At 61.3% G+C, this 14,267-nt stretch overlaps 1 protein-coding gene across 1 annotated transcript; it reads right to left on the reverse strand.

The window, feature by feature from the left end:
* Positions 1 to 916: 916 nt before the first annotated feature.
* Positions 917 to 8,499, reverse strand: LOC111523716 (cytochrome P450 2W1). The gene is made up of 9 exons (XM_023188529.1): positions 8,326 to 8,499; positions 6,860 to 7,022; positions 6,116 to 6,265; positions 5,892 to 6,049; positions 4,472 to 4,645; positions 4,033 to 4,171; positions 3,750 to 3,934; positions 3,105 to 3,246; positions 917 to 2,891 (listed from the first exon to the last, which is right to left on the reverse strand). Exons 1-9 carry the CDS (start codon positions 8,497 to 8,499, stop codon positions 2,704 to 2,706), a joined length of 1,473 nt encoding a protein of 490 aa, XP_023044297.1. The 3' UTR covers positions 917 to 2,703.
* Between the last annotated feature and the right edge of the window lie 5,768 nt (positions 8,500 to 14,267).

A 14,267-nucleotide genomic window follows, 5' to 3' on the forward strand; every position in this document is an offset into this window, starting at 1 on the left:
GGTTTGCAGATGGCTCAGGGACTGTGGTTTTGTTTTGCCTTGACTTAGGAGGGTAATGGGAGGCACGTGCAGCCCGGCTGAGGGCCAGCCTCAGACCCAGAAGCAGATCTGGGGCCGAGAGCTGCCTGCCCATCCCAGGAGGGTCCTTTCCTGGAGACCTAGAGGCGGGGGGTGCAGGGGCCGGGGTCGGCGTCCCCCCTACTGCTGAGGACAGATGTCCGGGGAGCAGCTCAGCCCCGTCGTGAGCCATGGGGTTCAGGGTGTCTGCCTCTCCCGTGACATCTGGGCACCGTGGGGTGTATGTCCGCAGAGGCATCTCCCAAAATCCACGCGGGAGGAAGCTGGGCTCACGGGCTGCCCGCCACCCGAGTTCTCTAGGACCCTTGAAAAGGACCCATCTGCAGGTGCGTGGATAAAGCAGCACCAACCCCCTCCCCACTCAGCCGAGGTCCCCAGAGCCCTCACACCCACAGACCCAGGAAGGAGAAGGGCTGGGGCAGGACTCGGAGCGGCTGTCTAATGAGAGTGGAGCTTCGGCCTGGGAAGATGAGGAGACTCTGGAGGTGACGGTGGTGGCTGCACAGTGCCGCGAATGTGGCTGTGCCCCTGAACTGTGCACTTAAACGTGGCTGATCGTGAATTTTCTGTACGTGTATTTTATCACAATTTTTAAAAATACCAACAAAAAAACACTTGGAAATGAGGCGTAGACGTCCGTGCCAAGCCCCGGCGTTTCCCAGCAAGCCTCTAGGATGTGCCTGCGCACCCTGCTGCAGCCTGAGTGCAGCTGTGAGAAACGGGGGCACCCAGGTCTGCCCGGTCAAGAAGGTGGCACCTCTGGGTTCGGGTCTCACGTGGCCCCCCCTTCCCTCCCACCCACCCCACGCCCCTGGCCATGTCCCTGGGCACGAGTTGAAGGAGATTTGACACCTGCTCACTCTGTTTTCACTGAGCTAGGCTTGTTTACACTTGAGGATGAGGCGTTTGGACCGCCTAGCTTGGGGGGCCCTGGCTGCACCCCGTGGAGGAGCCCTGTGATCTCTCCGGGTTGTTTCTTCCCGGGTGAGATGGGGTGAGTGGTCACGTGAGTCGAGCAGGCGGGGTCGGGGTTGGGGTTGGGGTTGGGGTTACATTTGTCTCAGTGCTTTGAGGGGAAGTTCAGCCGTCACTCATCCCCCTGCACTTGGCGTCACTCACGTCGGCTGGGCCTCCATGAAGCGAGGCGGGAAAGGGTCAGCGTTTCCTCCCCACGTGGGCCTGGGGCTCCCCTGGGCCCGCGGAGATGAATACCCCAGGCCAATGTGAGGCAGGGGTATGAGGGTCTCCTGCGGGACCAGGAGGGCGGGGCCTGAGTCCTCCACCCCACCCAGGAGTCCTAGCTAAGTCAGGGGCAGGAGGGTCCCTTGCGGGACCAGGAGGGCCGGCCCCGAGTCCTCCACCCCACCCAGGAGGCCCTGACGACAGCTGGGAGGGACTCTCCACAGCCCCTGCCCTGGAATGTTCCACACCCTCCAGAGCTCCAGAGGGGCTCACCGGTCACACTGGACGGGGTGTCGTGTGGCCCCACCTGGTGCCAGGACCCCATTTTCTCTGCCCTTCCAAGTTTTCAGTGTCATATTTCAAATGTCTGAGAGGAGAATAGTGAAGCCAGCACTTGTCCCTGTTCTTCCCCAGAAATACTTGAGCAGACGCAGCTGAGCCCCCCTCCCTCCGCCCCTTCTGGTCCTTGCAGTGGGTTCAGCAGGTCCAGCAGCCTCGGTAGCAGCAGCCCCGCCCATGACTTAGGGACCCTGCAGCCCCACCAGGGAGTGTGAGGCCTGCCGTACGTACACTCGCCCGTGTGTCCCGGCTGCCGGGTCCTGGCCTTGGGGCGCCACTCCACGGGGTGCAGGTGGGAACGCGCCACGGCTTATCGTCTTTTTCTTGTGAGGGGCCACCTGCTGCTCACATGCATGCTCTGCGCTGGGACGGGGGCCAGGGCCGTCTCAGACACCAGGTGTCCTAGCACACGCCGACCACGCCACCACCAGCACACACGCCACGGGTCCCGCAGTCACCATCACCCACTTCACAGAGGGGAAAACAGCCCGGAGTGGAGTAGGTCTGCTCAGGTCCCCAGGAAATGGGGCAGACCCGGGAGCCTCCGGCTCCAGTTCCTGTCTCCAAAGGAGAATGTGGGCCTCGCCTCCCTGCACCTGTCACGTGCATGGAGGACCAAGGGCAGCCCCGGTGGCTTGGCTCACAGTCTGGCACTGCAGGCCGACTGCCTCCAGGTACAGCCACAGGAACTGTTCCAGGAGCAGGAACAGTGGGGTCTGCAGGAGTCCCAGGGACTGGCGGGTGCAGGGCTCACACGCTGAGGACACCTGTCTGTGCCTGTCTCTGGCTGGATGCAGCCACCTGCTGTGTCTCTGCAGCGCCAGCTGGGTGGGCCCTCGGGGGAGCTCGGTGGGTGGGAGTGCAGCTTCAGGGGTGGGAGAGTGGGCAGGGCCCTGGAGGCTCTCCTGGGGGCTGGCAGGGACTGAGCTGCAGATGGCACCGGAGGGGTGGGGGTCCCACAGGGTCGGGCAGGGGGAGGCCTGGGTGTAACCGGAAGCAGCTGCTGACCCTGTGGGTGTGGGGGTGGGACGGGAGTCCCCAGAGCAATCCAAGCTGGGGACTGGGAGGGGAGTGGGCAGGAGGTCCCGGGGACTGGGGGAGCTCCTAGGGCCTGGGCACCGCGCACAGGGCCTGGGCCCTCGGCCGCATGGTGAAAGCCCGGGCAGGCGTAGTGTCCAGGGAGGCCGGGCTGACGCCAGGTGGGGGCAGCAGGGAGTACTTCTGCAGGAGACCAGCAAACAGCAGGAAGAGCTCGGTCCTGGCCAGGCGCTCCCCGACACAGACACGGCGGCCTGCAGGGGAAGTCGAGGCACAGAGTGGGCTGTGCCAGGTCTGCTCCTGGAGGGGAGGAGTGGGGACCTCCCCAGGGGGGCGGAGGAGCAGCCACAGCCGCCTTCAGAACCTGAGATCAGGAGGTGGGAGTGGAGGTGGCAGGCGGAGCTGGGGACGTCCCACCTCTGCAGCCCTGGAGGTGCCACCCCACCCCAGCCACGAGGGCTGCCAACCTGCAGAGAAAGGCAGGAAGGCCTCCCGCTTCACGAAGTGCCCGTCCGCATCCAGGAAATGGCCCGGGTTGAACTGGCCTGGGGTCTGCCACTGTGTCTCATCCAGCAGCACCGAGGTCAGCAGGGGAATCACGGGCGTGCCCTGCGGGGGCAGCCAGGGCACAGAGAGAGGGGCCCCGGGGAAGGTGGGATGGGGCCCAGATGGGGAAGTTTCATTCCAGGATGTTGCTCCTGCCACACCCACCACACCTGGTGTTAGCCCACTTTGTGGGTGAGGCACCCGAACCCAGGGAGGCCATGTGACCTCAGGGCACACAGCCAGGGGCCCCGAGGATAGAGAGGACACCCAGGATGCACGGAGAGGGACCCCCCAGGACACATGGACAGGGATGCCCACAGGACACGTGGAGGGGACCCCAGGACATGCAGGGAGGCACCAGGTCTGTTGGCCAGAGCCCCAAGTGCTGGGCTGTGGGGTGAGGGCTGCCTCCCTCCTGCTCCTGGCTGGATGCCCTTTATTGCCTCCAGTTGGGGAGCCCTGGGCCATCAGGCACCCACTGGAGGCTCAGCTGTCCCAGTGCCCCTGCACCCCCGCCAAGGCCTATCCCGAAGGAGATGGAAGGGGCGAGGGAGGCCCAGCCCCACCTTGGGGAGCAGGAAGCCACCCAGCTGCATGTCGGTGGTGGTGCAGCGGGGCACGTGCGGCAGGAGCGTGATGAACCGCTGCACTTCGTGGAGCACGGCGCTGGTGTAGGGCAGCACCTGCTGGTCCTCCGGCCGGGGAGGCCGCCCACGGCCCAGCACGCGGTCCAGCTCCTCCTGCACCCGGCCTGGGGCGAGGGGTGGGCCGCATCGGTGGGAGTGCCATCCCTCGGCCCTGGGGGTCCCCCCGGGGCAGGTGTCGTCTCGCCTGGCGCCGGGGTCTCACCCTGCACGTCCGGGTGCCGGCCCATCAGAAGTGCAGCCCACTGCAGTGTGGCTGAGGTCGTCTCTGTCCCGGCCATGACCATGTCCAGGGTGCAGGCCACTGCGTTGTCCTCAGCAAACAGGCCCTCGGGGTCATCCTCCTGCGGAGGCGTGGGGCAGGGCTTGGTAGGATGATCTGGGGTCTGTCCCCCACCCCACAGACCCAGCCCAGCCCTGGGCTCCACTGTGGATGCCCCAGTGATCTGGGCTCAGCCATCCCCCAGGCAGGCACTATGGATGCCCCGTTTCCCAGACGAGGAGACTGAGGCTCTGAGAGGCCGCCAGCCATGAGGTGGGGAGCTTGGTGCAGGAATGGTATGGACCCCTCCCCAGCCCTGCTCCCCTGAGGTGGCCCTCCGGACTCCTACAGGCCTTCGAGGAGGACCTGGGTCCTGGCACACCTGTCCCTGCTGGATCAGGGCATCCATGTAGCTGCACACGGGGTCCCCCGGGTGCATGTGGGGCCGCCGCGCCTCCAGGAGGGTCCTCAGAATGGCGCGGACCTCCTCGATCTTTTGCAGGACGGGCCGGTGCAGTTGGAGCAGGGCCCCAAGCCAGGGGTAGACATTGAACAGCTAGGTAGGAGGCAGGAGGAGCAGAGATGAGGACGCAGCCCCAGAGCTGCACTCTGGTAGGCAGTGGTCGTCCCCAGCGTCTGTGTTCACACCCAGGGACTCTGGGCGGATATGCTGGAGGCAGCCACCGAACAGGGACCCTTGGCCCTCAAGGGAGGACCAGGGATTCCCAGGAAACCCCCGTCCGTGCCTTCAAAGGGGACAGCCAGGCAGGTTTGCACAGCAGGGCCTCCTTCCATCCTGGAGAGGGAGGAGGGAGGCGACTGCCACCATGGAAATAACCTTGAACCTCCTGTGAGTCATGGAATGGGAGACAGAGCAGACCTCAGACCTCGGAGAGTTGGGGCCGCCGCGGACACGAGGCTGTATCTGAGGGGTGAGCCTGGCACCAGCGGGTGCTCCATGACTGCCCATGGCCACCCCGCCACACCTCATGCCACTCGCCTTCCTGGGGTGTCTGTGATCACCAGTAGCGAGGTTCACACGGCGCCTCTGTGGCAAGGAGCTGGTGCCAGCAGGGAAAGCCAGGGAACGCTCCGCTGCCCTGGCACTGCCCCAGATCACACAGTGCCATGCAACCTCCGTCTTCCAGGTGTTCTCACCCTGGCTAGGACGGGTGGAAGCTGTGCGCCCCGCTCTCACTTGTGAACCTGACGCTGCCCTCACTCCCGTCACAGCCCTGCCACTGGGAAGCCAGGAGGACCAGGACCCGTGGCTCTGGGTCCAGCCGTGACGGGGGTATCACACCTGAGGTGCAGGCTTCGGTAAACACCCATCGAATACGGTGAGGACCCAAAAGAGGGAAACTTTACATTTTGAAGCAAAATGAAATACACATGAGTTCCAAACATCAGAGGGATCAACTTTTGTGGTTTTGGGGCACCATGAAGAGTGTCGGCTGGAAGGTGCCTGGACTGTCAGGGCTGGGGGGACATGGAGCCCCCCGCAATCCTGGGGAAGCCATGCCTGCCTCCAACCCCCGCCTTTGAGCAGGTGCATCTGTCACTGATGAGGGCATTGGGGGAGATCAAGATCCCCCATTTCCTGGAGAGCACAGCAGCTGGTTTGAGGCCACACGACCAGCTAACGTCAGATGGGTCTGGATTCAGGCGCTTGAGTCTGATTCCTTTTGCAAGGTGGGAGGGCCAAGAACTGAGAGGGGACAGTGCTGGGGCCCCTGTCCTTCCCCTGTACGCCCAGCACCCCGGGCTCCACCCCACTCCGAGGACGGGAGGCAGCCCCTCACCTGTAGGCCAGGGGACCCCAAGAGGACCATGACCTCATCGATGAGACCCAGCAGGGACACGAACACAGGGTCCCGGTAGTCGAACCGGCGGCCGAAGAGGAGCGTGAAGGTGATGTTGGAGGGAGCCCAGCCCAGTAGGGCCAGCGGGAAGGGCTGGCCTGCGAGGGAGACAGTCCTCAGGAACGTCAAGGCCTGGGGAGGGGCGTCCCCGGCCCCCTGCTCACCTCCATAGCCATCTAGCTGCCCTGAAAGGCATTTCAGTTCCTGCAGAATCTTGTCAGCCACCGGCTCCCGGCCCACGCCCAGGCTGTGCAGGGCACGCAACGTGAACTGGCGGGCAGCTCTCCAGCGCGCCCCGGACGAGAAGAAGATGCCTATGGGTAGATGCAGCACCCAGTGAGCCCAGGTTCTCACCCCAGCCAGCCCCACCAGGCGGGCAGATGTGCCCAGCGAGCCCAGGTTCTCACTCCAGCCAGTCCCACCAGGCGGACAGATGTGCCCAGCGAGCCCAGGTTCTCACTCCAGCCAGCCCCTCCTAGGTGGGCAGATGTGCCCAGTGAGCCCAGGTTCTCACCCCAGCCAGTCCCACCAGGCAGACAGATGTGGTGCCCAGTGAGCCCAGGTTCTCACCCTAGCCAGCCCCGCCAGGTGAGTGGGCTGGAAGTGAGCAGGCTGACCTAGGGGTAGTAAGACTGGCTGGGCCCTCACCCCCATCTCCACTCCCGTCCCCCTGGACTAGCCCCGGCCCCTCTTGACTTGGGATGAAAAGACACCTGCTTGCTGGTCCTGAGCATCTGACCTGCTGTGTGGACACCTGGCCCTCCCCGGCACCAGCCCGGAGGCCCAGCTCCTGCCTGCTGTTCCCCAGGCCACCCTGGGAGCCTGTCCTGTGGCTGGAGCCCCCACCCCTCCTGGGATCCAAGTGCCACCACACCCAGCAGCCCCCACAGCGCAGGCCACGCACCTACCTCCACCTCGCTGGATGAGCTGGAAGATGGCGATGGGAGGCCGGTCGGCCAGCTCCTGCCCAGGGCCTGCCAGCGCCTCTTTGACCACCTCGAACCCTGTCAGCACCACCGTCTTCTGGCACCCCAGGTGCACGGTGAACACCGGCCCGTAGCGTTCCGAGAGCTGGCAGGGATGGCAGGCGTCACCCGGGCAGCCCTCACCCACAAGGCCCCCTGAGGCCCCCTCAGGACGGGCCTGTGCTGGGGTGGGGACAGAGGGGAAATGGGGGCAGGTGGAGGGAGGCGCCCAGATGCCATACGGCCGGCTGTGCAGGGTGGAGCAGGCAGCATCCAGCCTGGAGCCCACAGAGCCCCCTCACCATCTGGTGCTCGGCATGGCTGTTGTGGGCTTTTCTTTTTAGCCCAAATTCCCAGGAGGCTCTTTTGAGCCCTGAGTCCAGGCAGCAGGGATGGGGGCTGGCTGTCTGCTAGGGTGGCACTTTCTGAAATGCCAGAGTCTGCACAGAGTGAGAGCCTGACAGGCCCGGCCCCCACAGACCCTGACCGTCCTCGGCTGCAGCCCGGCCAGCAGCACCCCAGCCCACAGTTGGGGGCAGCCAACTGCCCGACTGGTCAGTCCTGTCCCGGTGACCCTGCCTGCCTGAATGAGGACTGAGCGACAGGGCCGGTCGGGCTGCCCCGTGCCGTGTACGCATACTCTCTGTCCTCAGCATCCCTGCCCAGGAGGCACGGGTCCTCTTCCCATTTCACAGATGAGGAAACAGAGGCTCAAAAGTGGGAAGTGGGGCCGGATACGGGGGCTCACGCCTGTAATCCCAGCACTTTGGGAGGCCGAGGTGGGTGAATCATGAGGTCAGGAGATCGAGACCACGGTGAAACCCCACCTCTACTAAAAGTATAAAAATTTAGCTGGGCGTGGTGGTGGGCACCTGTAGTCCCAGCTGAGGCAGGAGAATGGCGTGAACCCGGGAGGTGGAGCTTGCAGTGAGCCGAGACTGTGCCACTGCACTCCAGCCTGGGCGACAGAGCGAGACTCCGTCTCAAAAAAAAAAAAAAAAAAAAAAAAGTGGGACGTGTTTACTGTTGAACGCCTGAGGGCCAAGGCAGGCTGAGCAGGCAGCCGACACGCCCAGGCCCTCCTCCCGTCTGCTGTCCCTCAGCCTGGTCTCCTGCGGGCTCTCAGCAGACACAGCCTCCTCCAGGGAGCCCTCCAGACTCCTGCCCCCCTGCTGGACCCTGGGTGGCACTTCCAGGGCTGCTGCGTACTCACTGTGTCTGCTTCCCTGTGGGAAGGGGTGGCTTTCCCTTCCCAAAGGCAGGGTGGGCCCTCCGGCCTCCTGCGTTCCCCGCTGGGCCCGGCACCATGAGGGAACGGGCAGTGGAAACGGGGCCCGGCTTCCCCAGGAGTGGGGCCAGGACACAGCAGCTGTCCGGGCGGCGCGAGCTGCCCAGGCTCCCTGACCTACCTCCATCAGGGACCGGTCCTGTTGCGACAGACGCAGCAAGTGCAGGTTCCCAATGAGCGGCAGCGGGCGAGGCCCCGGGGGCCACCGAGGGGCTGGGGAGGTGTCTCGGGCGTAGGCACGGAGCAGCCCCCAGAGCCCCAGGAGGCCCAGGAGCAGCAAGAGCAGCAGGGCCATGAGGACGTGGCTGGTGAGGCCCCGCTCCCCTCCTGGGCCCCGTCCCCCCCCTTGCCCTTATAGGCCTCCCCAGGAGGGCGTGCCCGCACCCCACCCACCCCACCACCCCTAGAATGTGGAACGAGCAGTTTGCAGGGCAGCCCCCAGCAGGCGGCTTAAAGCTGCAGGCCTGCGTGGAATGTGGGGCTGAGGCCCTAGTGGGGCCGGGTAGGGGAGCGCAGGACAGGGGCCCTCTGGGGTCAAGCATCCATGTCCCCTGTTCGGAGAGAAGGATGCGGCCCGTGGACTGTTCTGCCGAACCCACCAGTCCAGGCCCCTCGGCCTCGGCCACCCCTCAGAACTGGGATTCACAGGGCTCTGGGGCCGAGGTCCTGGCTTGGAGGGGAGCTCCCTGCCTTTCACAGGCTCTGAGTGGGACCCTGTGGAGCTTGGGGTTTGCAGGCCTCTCCCAAACCCCATCCGTGTGCACCCAGCTCTTCTCTGGTCAGTTCCCGACCGGGCAAGGGACAGGAGTGAGATCTCAGGACGGCCTGTGAGGGGCCTCAAATCCCACAGTCCTCACAAGCCACCACCCACATCTCCCGACACGTTTCCTGGAGGTGTTCACCCGGGGTAGCAGGCTGCTCCTTTTCTAGGGCTGCCACCCAGGCAGGGGATGCAACTGTCTGAGCTAGGACAGGAACGTGGAAGGGCTGCCGGGTGGTAGGTGGTGGGGTTTACGAGCCCTGTCCATCTGTCTCCTAAACCGCTGCGAGGGGCGGGAGGGCTGCTGGCAGCAGAAGCGGTGGGGCCTGCTTTGCACAGCCTGCCCTGACATGAGGCAGCTGGAGCCGGCGCCAGTGGGGCGGGACCCTTCCCACCGCCCGTCTCAGGGGCGTTGCCCATGCCCTGTACAAACCGCAGAGCCTGAGGCCCTCACCCCTCCTGGGTTTGGTCCCCCTGATTGGCTGGCAGGCTGAGGCCCTCACCCCTCACCCCTCCCAGAGTTGGCCCCTTTGATTGGCTGGGAGGGAAAGCCCCAGCCACAGTTGCACGCCTCCTGTGATGGGGAGCTCACTACCTCTATCCCACAGTACAGCCTCGGGGCCAGGGCTGGGCGGCTGCAGTGGGGAGGGAGTGCCTTATACCAGGGTCACTACTGGGTAGGCTGGGGGTCCTACCTGCCTAGCAAAGCTTACTTAATTAATTCAGGGAACGCTTTTTGTGTGTGTGTTTTGTTTTTGAGACAGGGTCTCGCTCTGTTGCCCAGGCTGCTATACAGTGCTGAGTACAGGCTCACTGCAACCTCCACCTCCTGGGCTCAAGCCATCCTCCCACCTTAGCCTCCCAAATAGCTGGGACTACAGGCACACACCACCAAGCCCAGCTAACTTTATTTATTTATTTATTCATTTATTTTGGTAGAGATGGAGATCCCACTGTGGTACTCAGGCTGGTTTCAAACTCCTGGGTTCAAGCAATCCTCCTGCCCTGATCTCCCAAAGTGTTGGGATTACAGGTGTAAGCCACTGCATCGGGCCTAATTTTTTAAGTTTTGGGTTTTTGTTGTTGTTGATTTTGAGATGGAATCTCATTCTGTCGCCAGGCTGGAGTGCCATGGCACAATCTCGGCTCACTGCAACCTCTGCCTCCTCGGTTCAAGCGATTTTCCTGCCTCAGCCTCCCGAGTAGCTGGGATTACAGGCGCGTGCCACCACACCCAGCTAATTTTTGTATCTTTAGTAGAGATGGGGTTTCACCATGTTGGCCAGGATGGTCTTGATCTCTTGACCTCGTGATCCTCCCGCCTCAGCCTCCCAAAGTGCTGGGAATTTTGTAAGTTTCTTTTAGAGAGGGAGTCTAGAGGCTGGTCTTGAACTCCTCCTGGGTTCAAGCGATCATACTGTGGCAGCCTCCAAAAGCGCTGGGATTACTGACGTGAGCCAACCCTGGGCCGGCCTCTTTTTCTTTTGAGATGGAGTCTCGCTCTTGTCATCCAGGCTAGAGTGTAGTGGTGCCATGTCGGCTCACTGCAACCTCCATCTCCCGCGTTCAAGTGATCATCCTGCCTCAGCCTCCCGGGTAGCTGGGATTACAGGCATATGCAACCACGCCCAGCTAATTTTTGTATTTTTCGTAGAGAAGGGGTTTCACCATGTTGGCCACGCTTGTCTCGAGCTCCTAACCTCAAGTGATCCACCTGCCTCAGCCTCCCAAAGTGTTGGGATTACAGATGTGAGCCACGGTGCCTGGCCCTCTTTTAAAAATAACTCGTTATGGCCGGGTGCAGTGGCTCACGCCTGTAATCCCAGCGCTTTGGGAGGCCGAGGCGGGTGGATCACGAGGTCAGGAGATGGAGACCATCTTGGTTAACAAGGTGAAACCCCGTCTCTACTAAAAACACAAAAAATTAGCCAGGCGTGGTGGCGGGAGGTGGCGGGCGCCTGTAGTCCCAGCTACTCGGGAGGCTGAGGCAGGAGAATGGTGTAAACCCGGGAGGCAGAGCTTGCAGTAAGCTGAGATCCGGCCACTGCACTCCAGCCTGGGCGACACAGCGAGACTACGTCTAAAAAAAAAAAAAAAAAAAAAAAAAAGACGTTATTGGGGGATTGACACAATACTCCTCTAAGGGCCACCTGTATGTGTTGCTTGCTCTGGGGGGCATGGCTGGGTGCACATATTTACATTGTTTCCAATCTTAGGCTGTCACAGAACATCCTGCTAAAAATATGTGTCCATACCTGCAAGGATAGGCACAGTTGCAAGGATATCTTAAAATAAATTCCTAGAAACCAGGTGGCTGAGTCAAGGGATTGTTGCTTTCTGATGTCCGGCGGACCTCCAGCGCCCTGCAGAGACATGTGCCGACTGCAGCTTGGCTACCCAAGCGAAGAGCCCGGGACTGTTCGGATCAGGCCTGATTGATCCAACCCTGCCGGTCAGATACTCAGCCCTGTGCCATCCCTATGACCAGGAGGAATGCAGCGCTCTGATTGGCTGGCTCAGGTCCTGCCTGGCCCTGACATCAGAGGCAGGGTGGGTGGGGTGGGTGGGTAGGTGGACTCCCCCAGAGGGGCTGGAGTCAGACAGACCTGGTTCCAAACTCAGCCCTGCACCTGTCGGCTGTGGCAGATGGCAGCTTCCAGAGATGGCCTCACAGATTCTCCCAACCACACTGTCTTTGCATAAATGTAACACTGCGCTTCTCCCTCCACAGGAGGACTTGTGGTCTTCCCCCTTTATGACACAAAGTAGCAGAGGCCGGAAGCCGTGTTTGCTCATTTGGCCTGTGGCATTTCACCCAAGGCTTTTGCAGCGCACTGGAGATCCAGCACACATCAAAAAGGAACAGTCCCTTGGCTCAGCAACCCAGTTTCCAGAAATTTAGTTTAAGGCATCCTTGCAACTGTGAGGAAAGAAGTGTGCGCCCTGCCTCAGTGACTGGGTGGCCCCCGGAAGAATGCCCCGGAGACTGAGCAGGCACGGCGCAGGTTCCCACAGCTCTTGCTTGAATCCCTGTATTTTTTTTTTTTTTTTTTTTTTTGAGACAGAGTTTCCCTCTTTGTCGCCCAGGCTGGAGTGCAGTGGTGCGAACTCAGCTCACCGCAAGCTCCGCCTCTCGGGTTCACACCATTCTCCTGCCTCAGCCTCCCGAGTAGCTGGGACTACAGGAGCCCGCCACCACGCCCGGCTAATTTTTTGTATTTTTAGTAGAGACGGGGTTTCACCGTGTTAGCCAGGATGGTCTGGATCTCCTGACCTCGTGATCCGCCCGCCTCGGCCTCCCAAAGTGCTGGGATTACAGGTGTGAGCCACCGCGCCTGGCCCAATTTTTGTATTTTTTATAGACATAGGGTTTCAGCATGTTGTAGCTGGGACTACAGGTGTGTGCCCCTACATCCTGCTAATTTTTGTATTTTTTATAGACATAAGGTTTCAGCATGTTGCCAAGACTGGTCTTAAACTCCCAGGTTCAAGTGGAGAGCTGCGATTACAGGTGTGAGCCACCGCCCCCAGCCCCTTCCCCACTTTTTATGCCAGTGAACTGCTCATAAAAATTCTTTCCTCTTCTCTCCCAGCTAAAGATCTCATATAAAGCAATAACCATTTGCCAGGTGACAGTCAATTAAAAGCCAGTTGTCACCTCCAGGCCACAGGTCCCTCGGGGCTCCCAGACAGCGAGGCTTAGGGCAGCCCCAAGGGAGGGGCTGTCCTTCCACTGCTAAGCCGCTGCTCCGGTCAAGTGAGTGAGCTCTTTGCTGGGTAATAAAAGCTCCCATTGTTCACAGCCCTGGAAATGTATTAATGAGTAACCCAGTGTGTGGGCCCCTGGTGTAAAATAGTTGTTTATATGACAGGAACAAGGTGCAATTTTCCTTTTGTCGTTTTCAGTGGGCCCAGAGCCCCAGGCCAGTCAAGGCCCTGACAACTGGATATCTGCAGCCCTGGGCCCTCCCTTGGGGCCTTGGCGTGAGGTCCCCACTGCCCTGCGGTTCAGAAACATTCAGTGCCAGGCTTGTGGCTCAGCTCTGGGCACACGGAGCAGAGTCCGACCTCGGGCGCAGGAATCTAATGGTGTGCATTGCAGAAGGGCAGGTTCACCAGGGCCCAGCGATGGGGAGAGCTGGAAGCCACTTGGGGAGGGGATGCCTGGGCCAGGCTTGAAGAAGGGCAGGTCCCGGGGTGGGGGCAGCTGGGCTGCCTTGACCAAGCGTTTGTCTACAAGGAACCCCTGGGAAGTTGCACGAACTGGCTCCTAAGCAACAGTGGTTTCGGGTCACACCAGAGGGTCCAGAGGGGGCCAGGGAGCAAACTCAGTGTTGCTGGGGGCCCAGGGTGCTTCCCACCAGGGCCTGGCCAGTGATTGTGAAATTGGGGGGGGAGGTGGATGAGTGAGTGGAAGCTGGAGCTTGGGCCGTGCATAGCACTCTAAAAGGGCCAGTGTTCGACTTCCTCATGGCCAGGACAGGTTCGGGGCTGGTAGAGACTACGCAGGTGGAAGCTGGGGTCTTCACTGAGCCATTTCCCAGGAGCGCTGTTGCCATGGTAACATCGACACGCCAATGCTGGGCCCGGGCCTTACCACTTACAATACACTTTCATTCTGTCCTAGGTTGAGTTGTAACTACCCCGTCCCCCATTCGTATGGTGAAGTCCTAGCCACCAGGACCTTAGGATGTGACCTTTGCTTTCGAAATGGGTGCCTCACCACCTTACAGGCGGTGGCTCACACCTGTAATCCCAGCCCTTTGGGAGGCCGAGGTGGGCGGATCACTTGAGGCCGGGAGTTCGAGACCAGCCTGGGCCACATGGTGAAACCCCATCTCTACTAAAAATACAAAAAAATTAGCTGGGTGTGGTGGCGCATGCCTATAATCCCAGCTACTCGGGAGGCTGAGGCAGGAGAATCGCTTGAACTCGGGAAGTGGAGGTTGCAGTGAGCAGAGATTGCGCCATTTCACTCATGTCTGGGTTGCAAAGCAAGACTCTGTCTCGGAAAAAAAAGAAAAAAAAAAAGCCGAGTGTGGTGGTGCATGCCTGTAATCCCAGCTACTTGGGAGGCTGAGGCAGGAGAATTGCTTTAACCTGGGAGGTGGAGGTTGCAGTGAGCCAAGATCGAGCCACTGTACTCCAGCCTGGGCAACAAGAGAGAGACTCCATCTTAAAAAAAACAAAACAGGCCGGGCGCGGTGGCTCAAGCCTGTAATCCCAGCACTTTGGGAGGCCGAGACGGGCGGATCACGAGGTCAGGAGATCGAGACCATCCTGGCGAACACGGTGAAACCTCG

This window comes from Piliocolobus tephrosceles, chromosome 8, assembly GCF_002776525.5.
Source record: "Piliocolobus tephrosceles isolate RC106 chromosome 8, ASM277652v3, whole genome shotgun sequence".
Classification (NCBI taxonomy): domain Eukaryota; kingdom Metazoa; phylum Chordata; class Mammalia; order Primates; family Cercopithecidae; genus Piliocolobus; species Piliocolobus tephrosceles.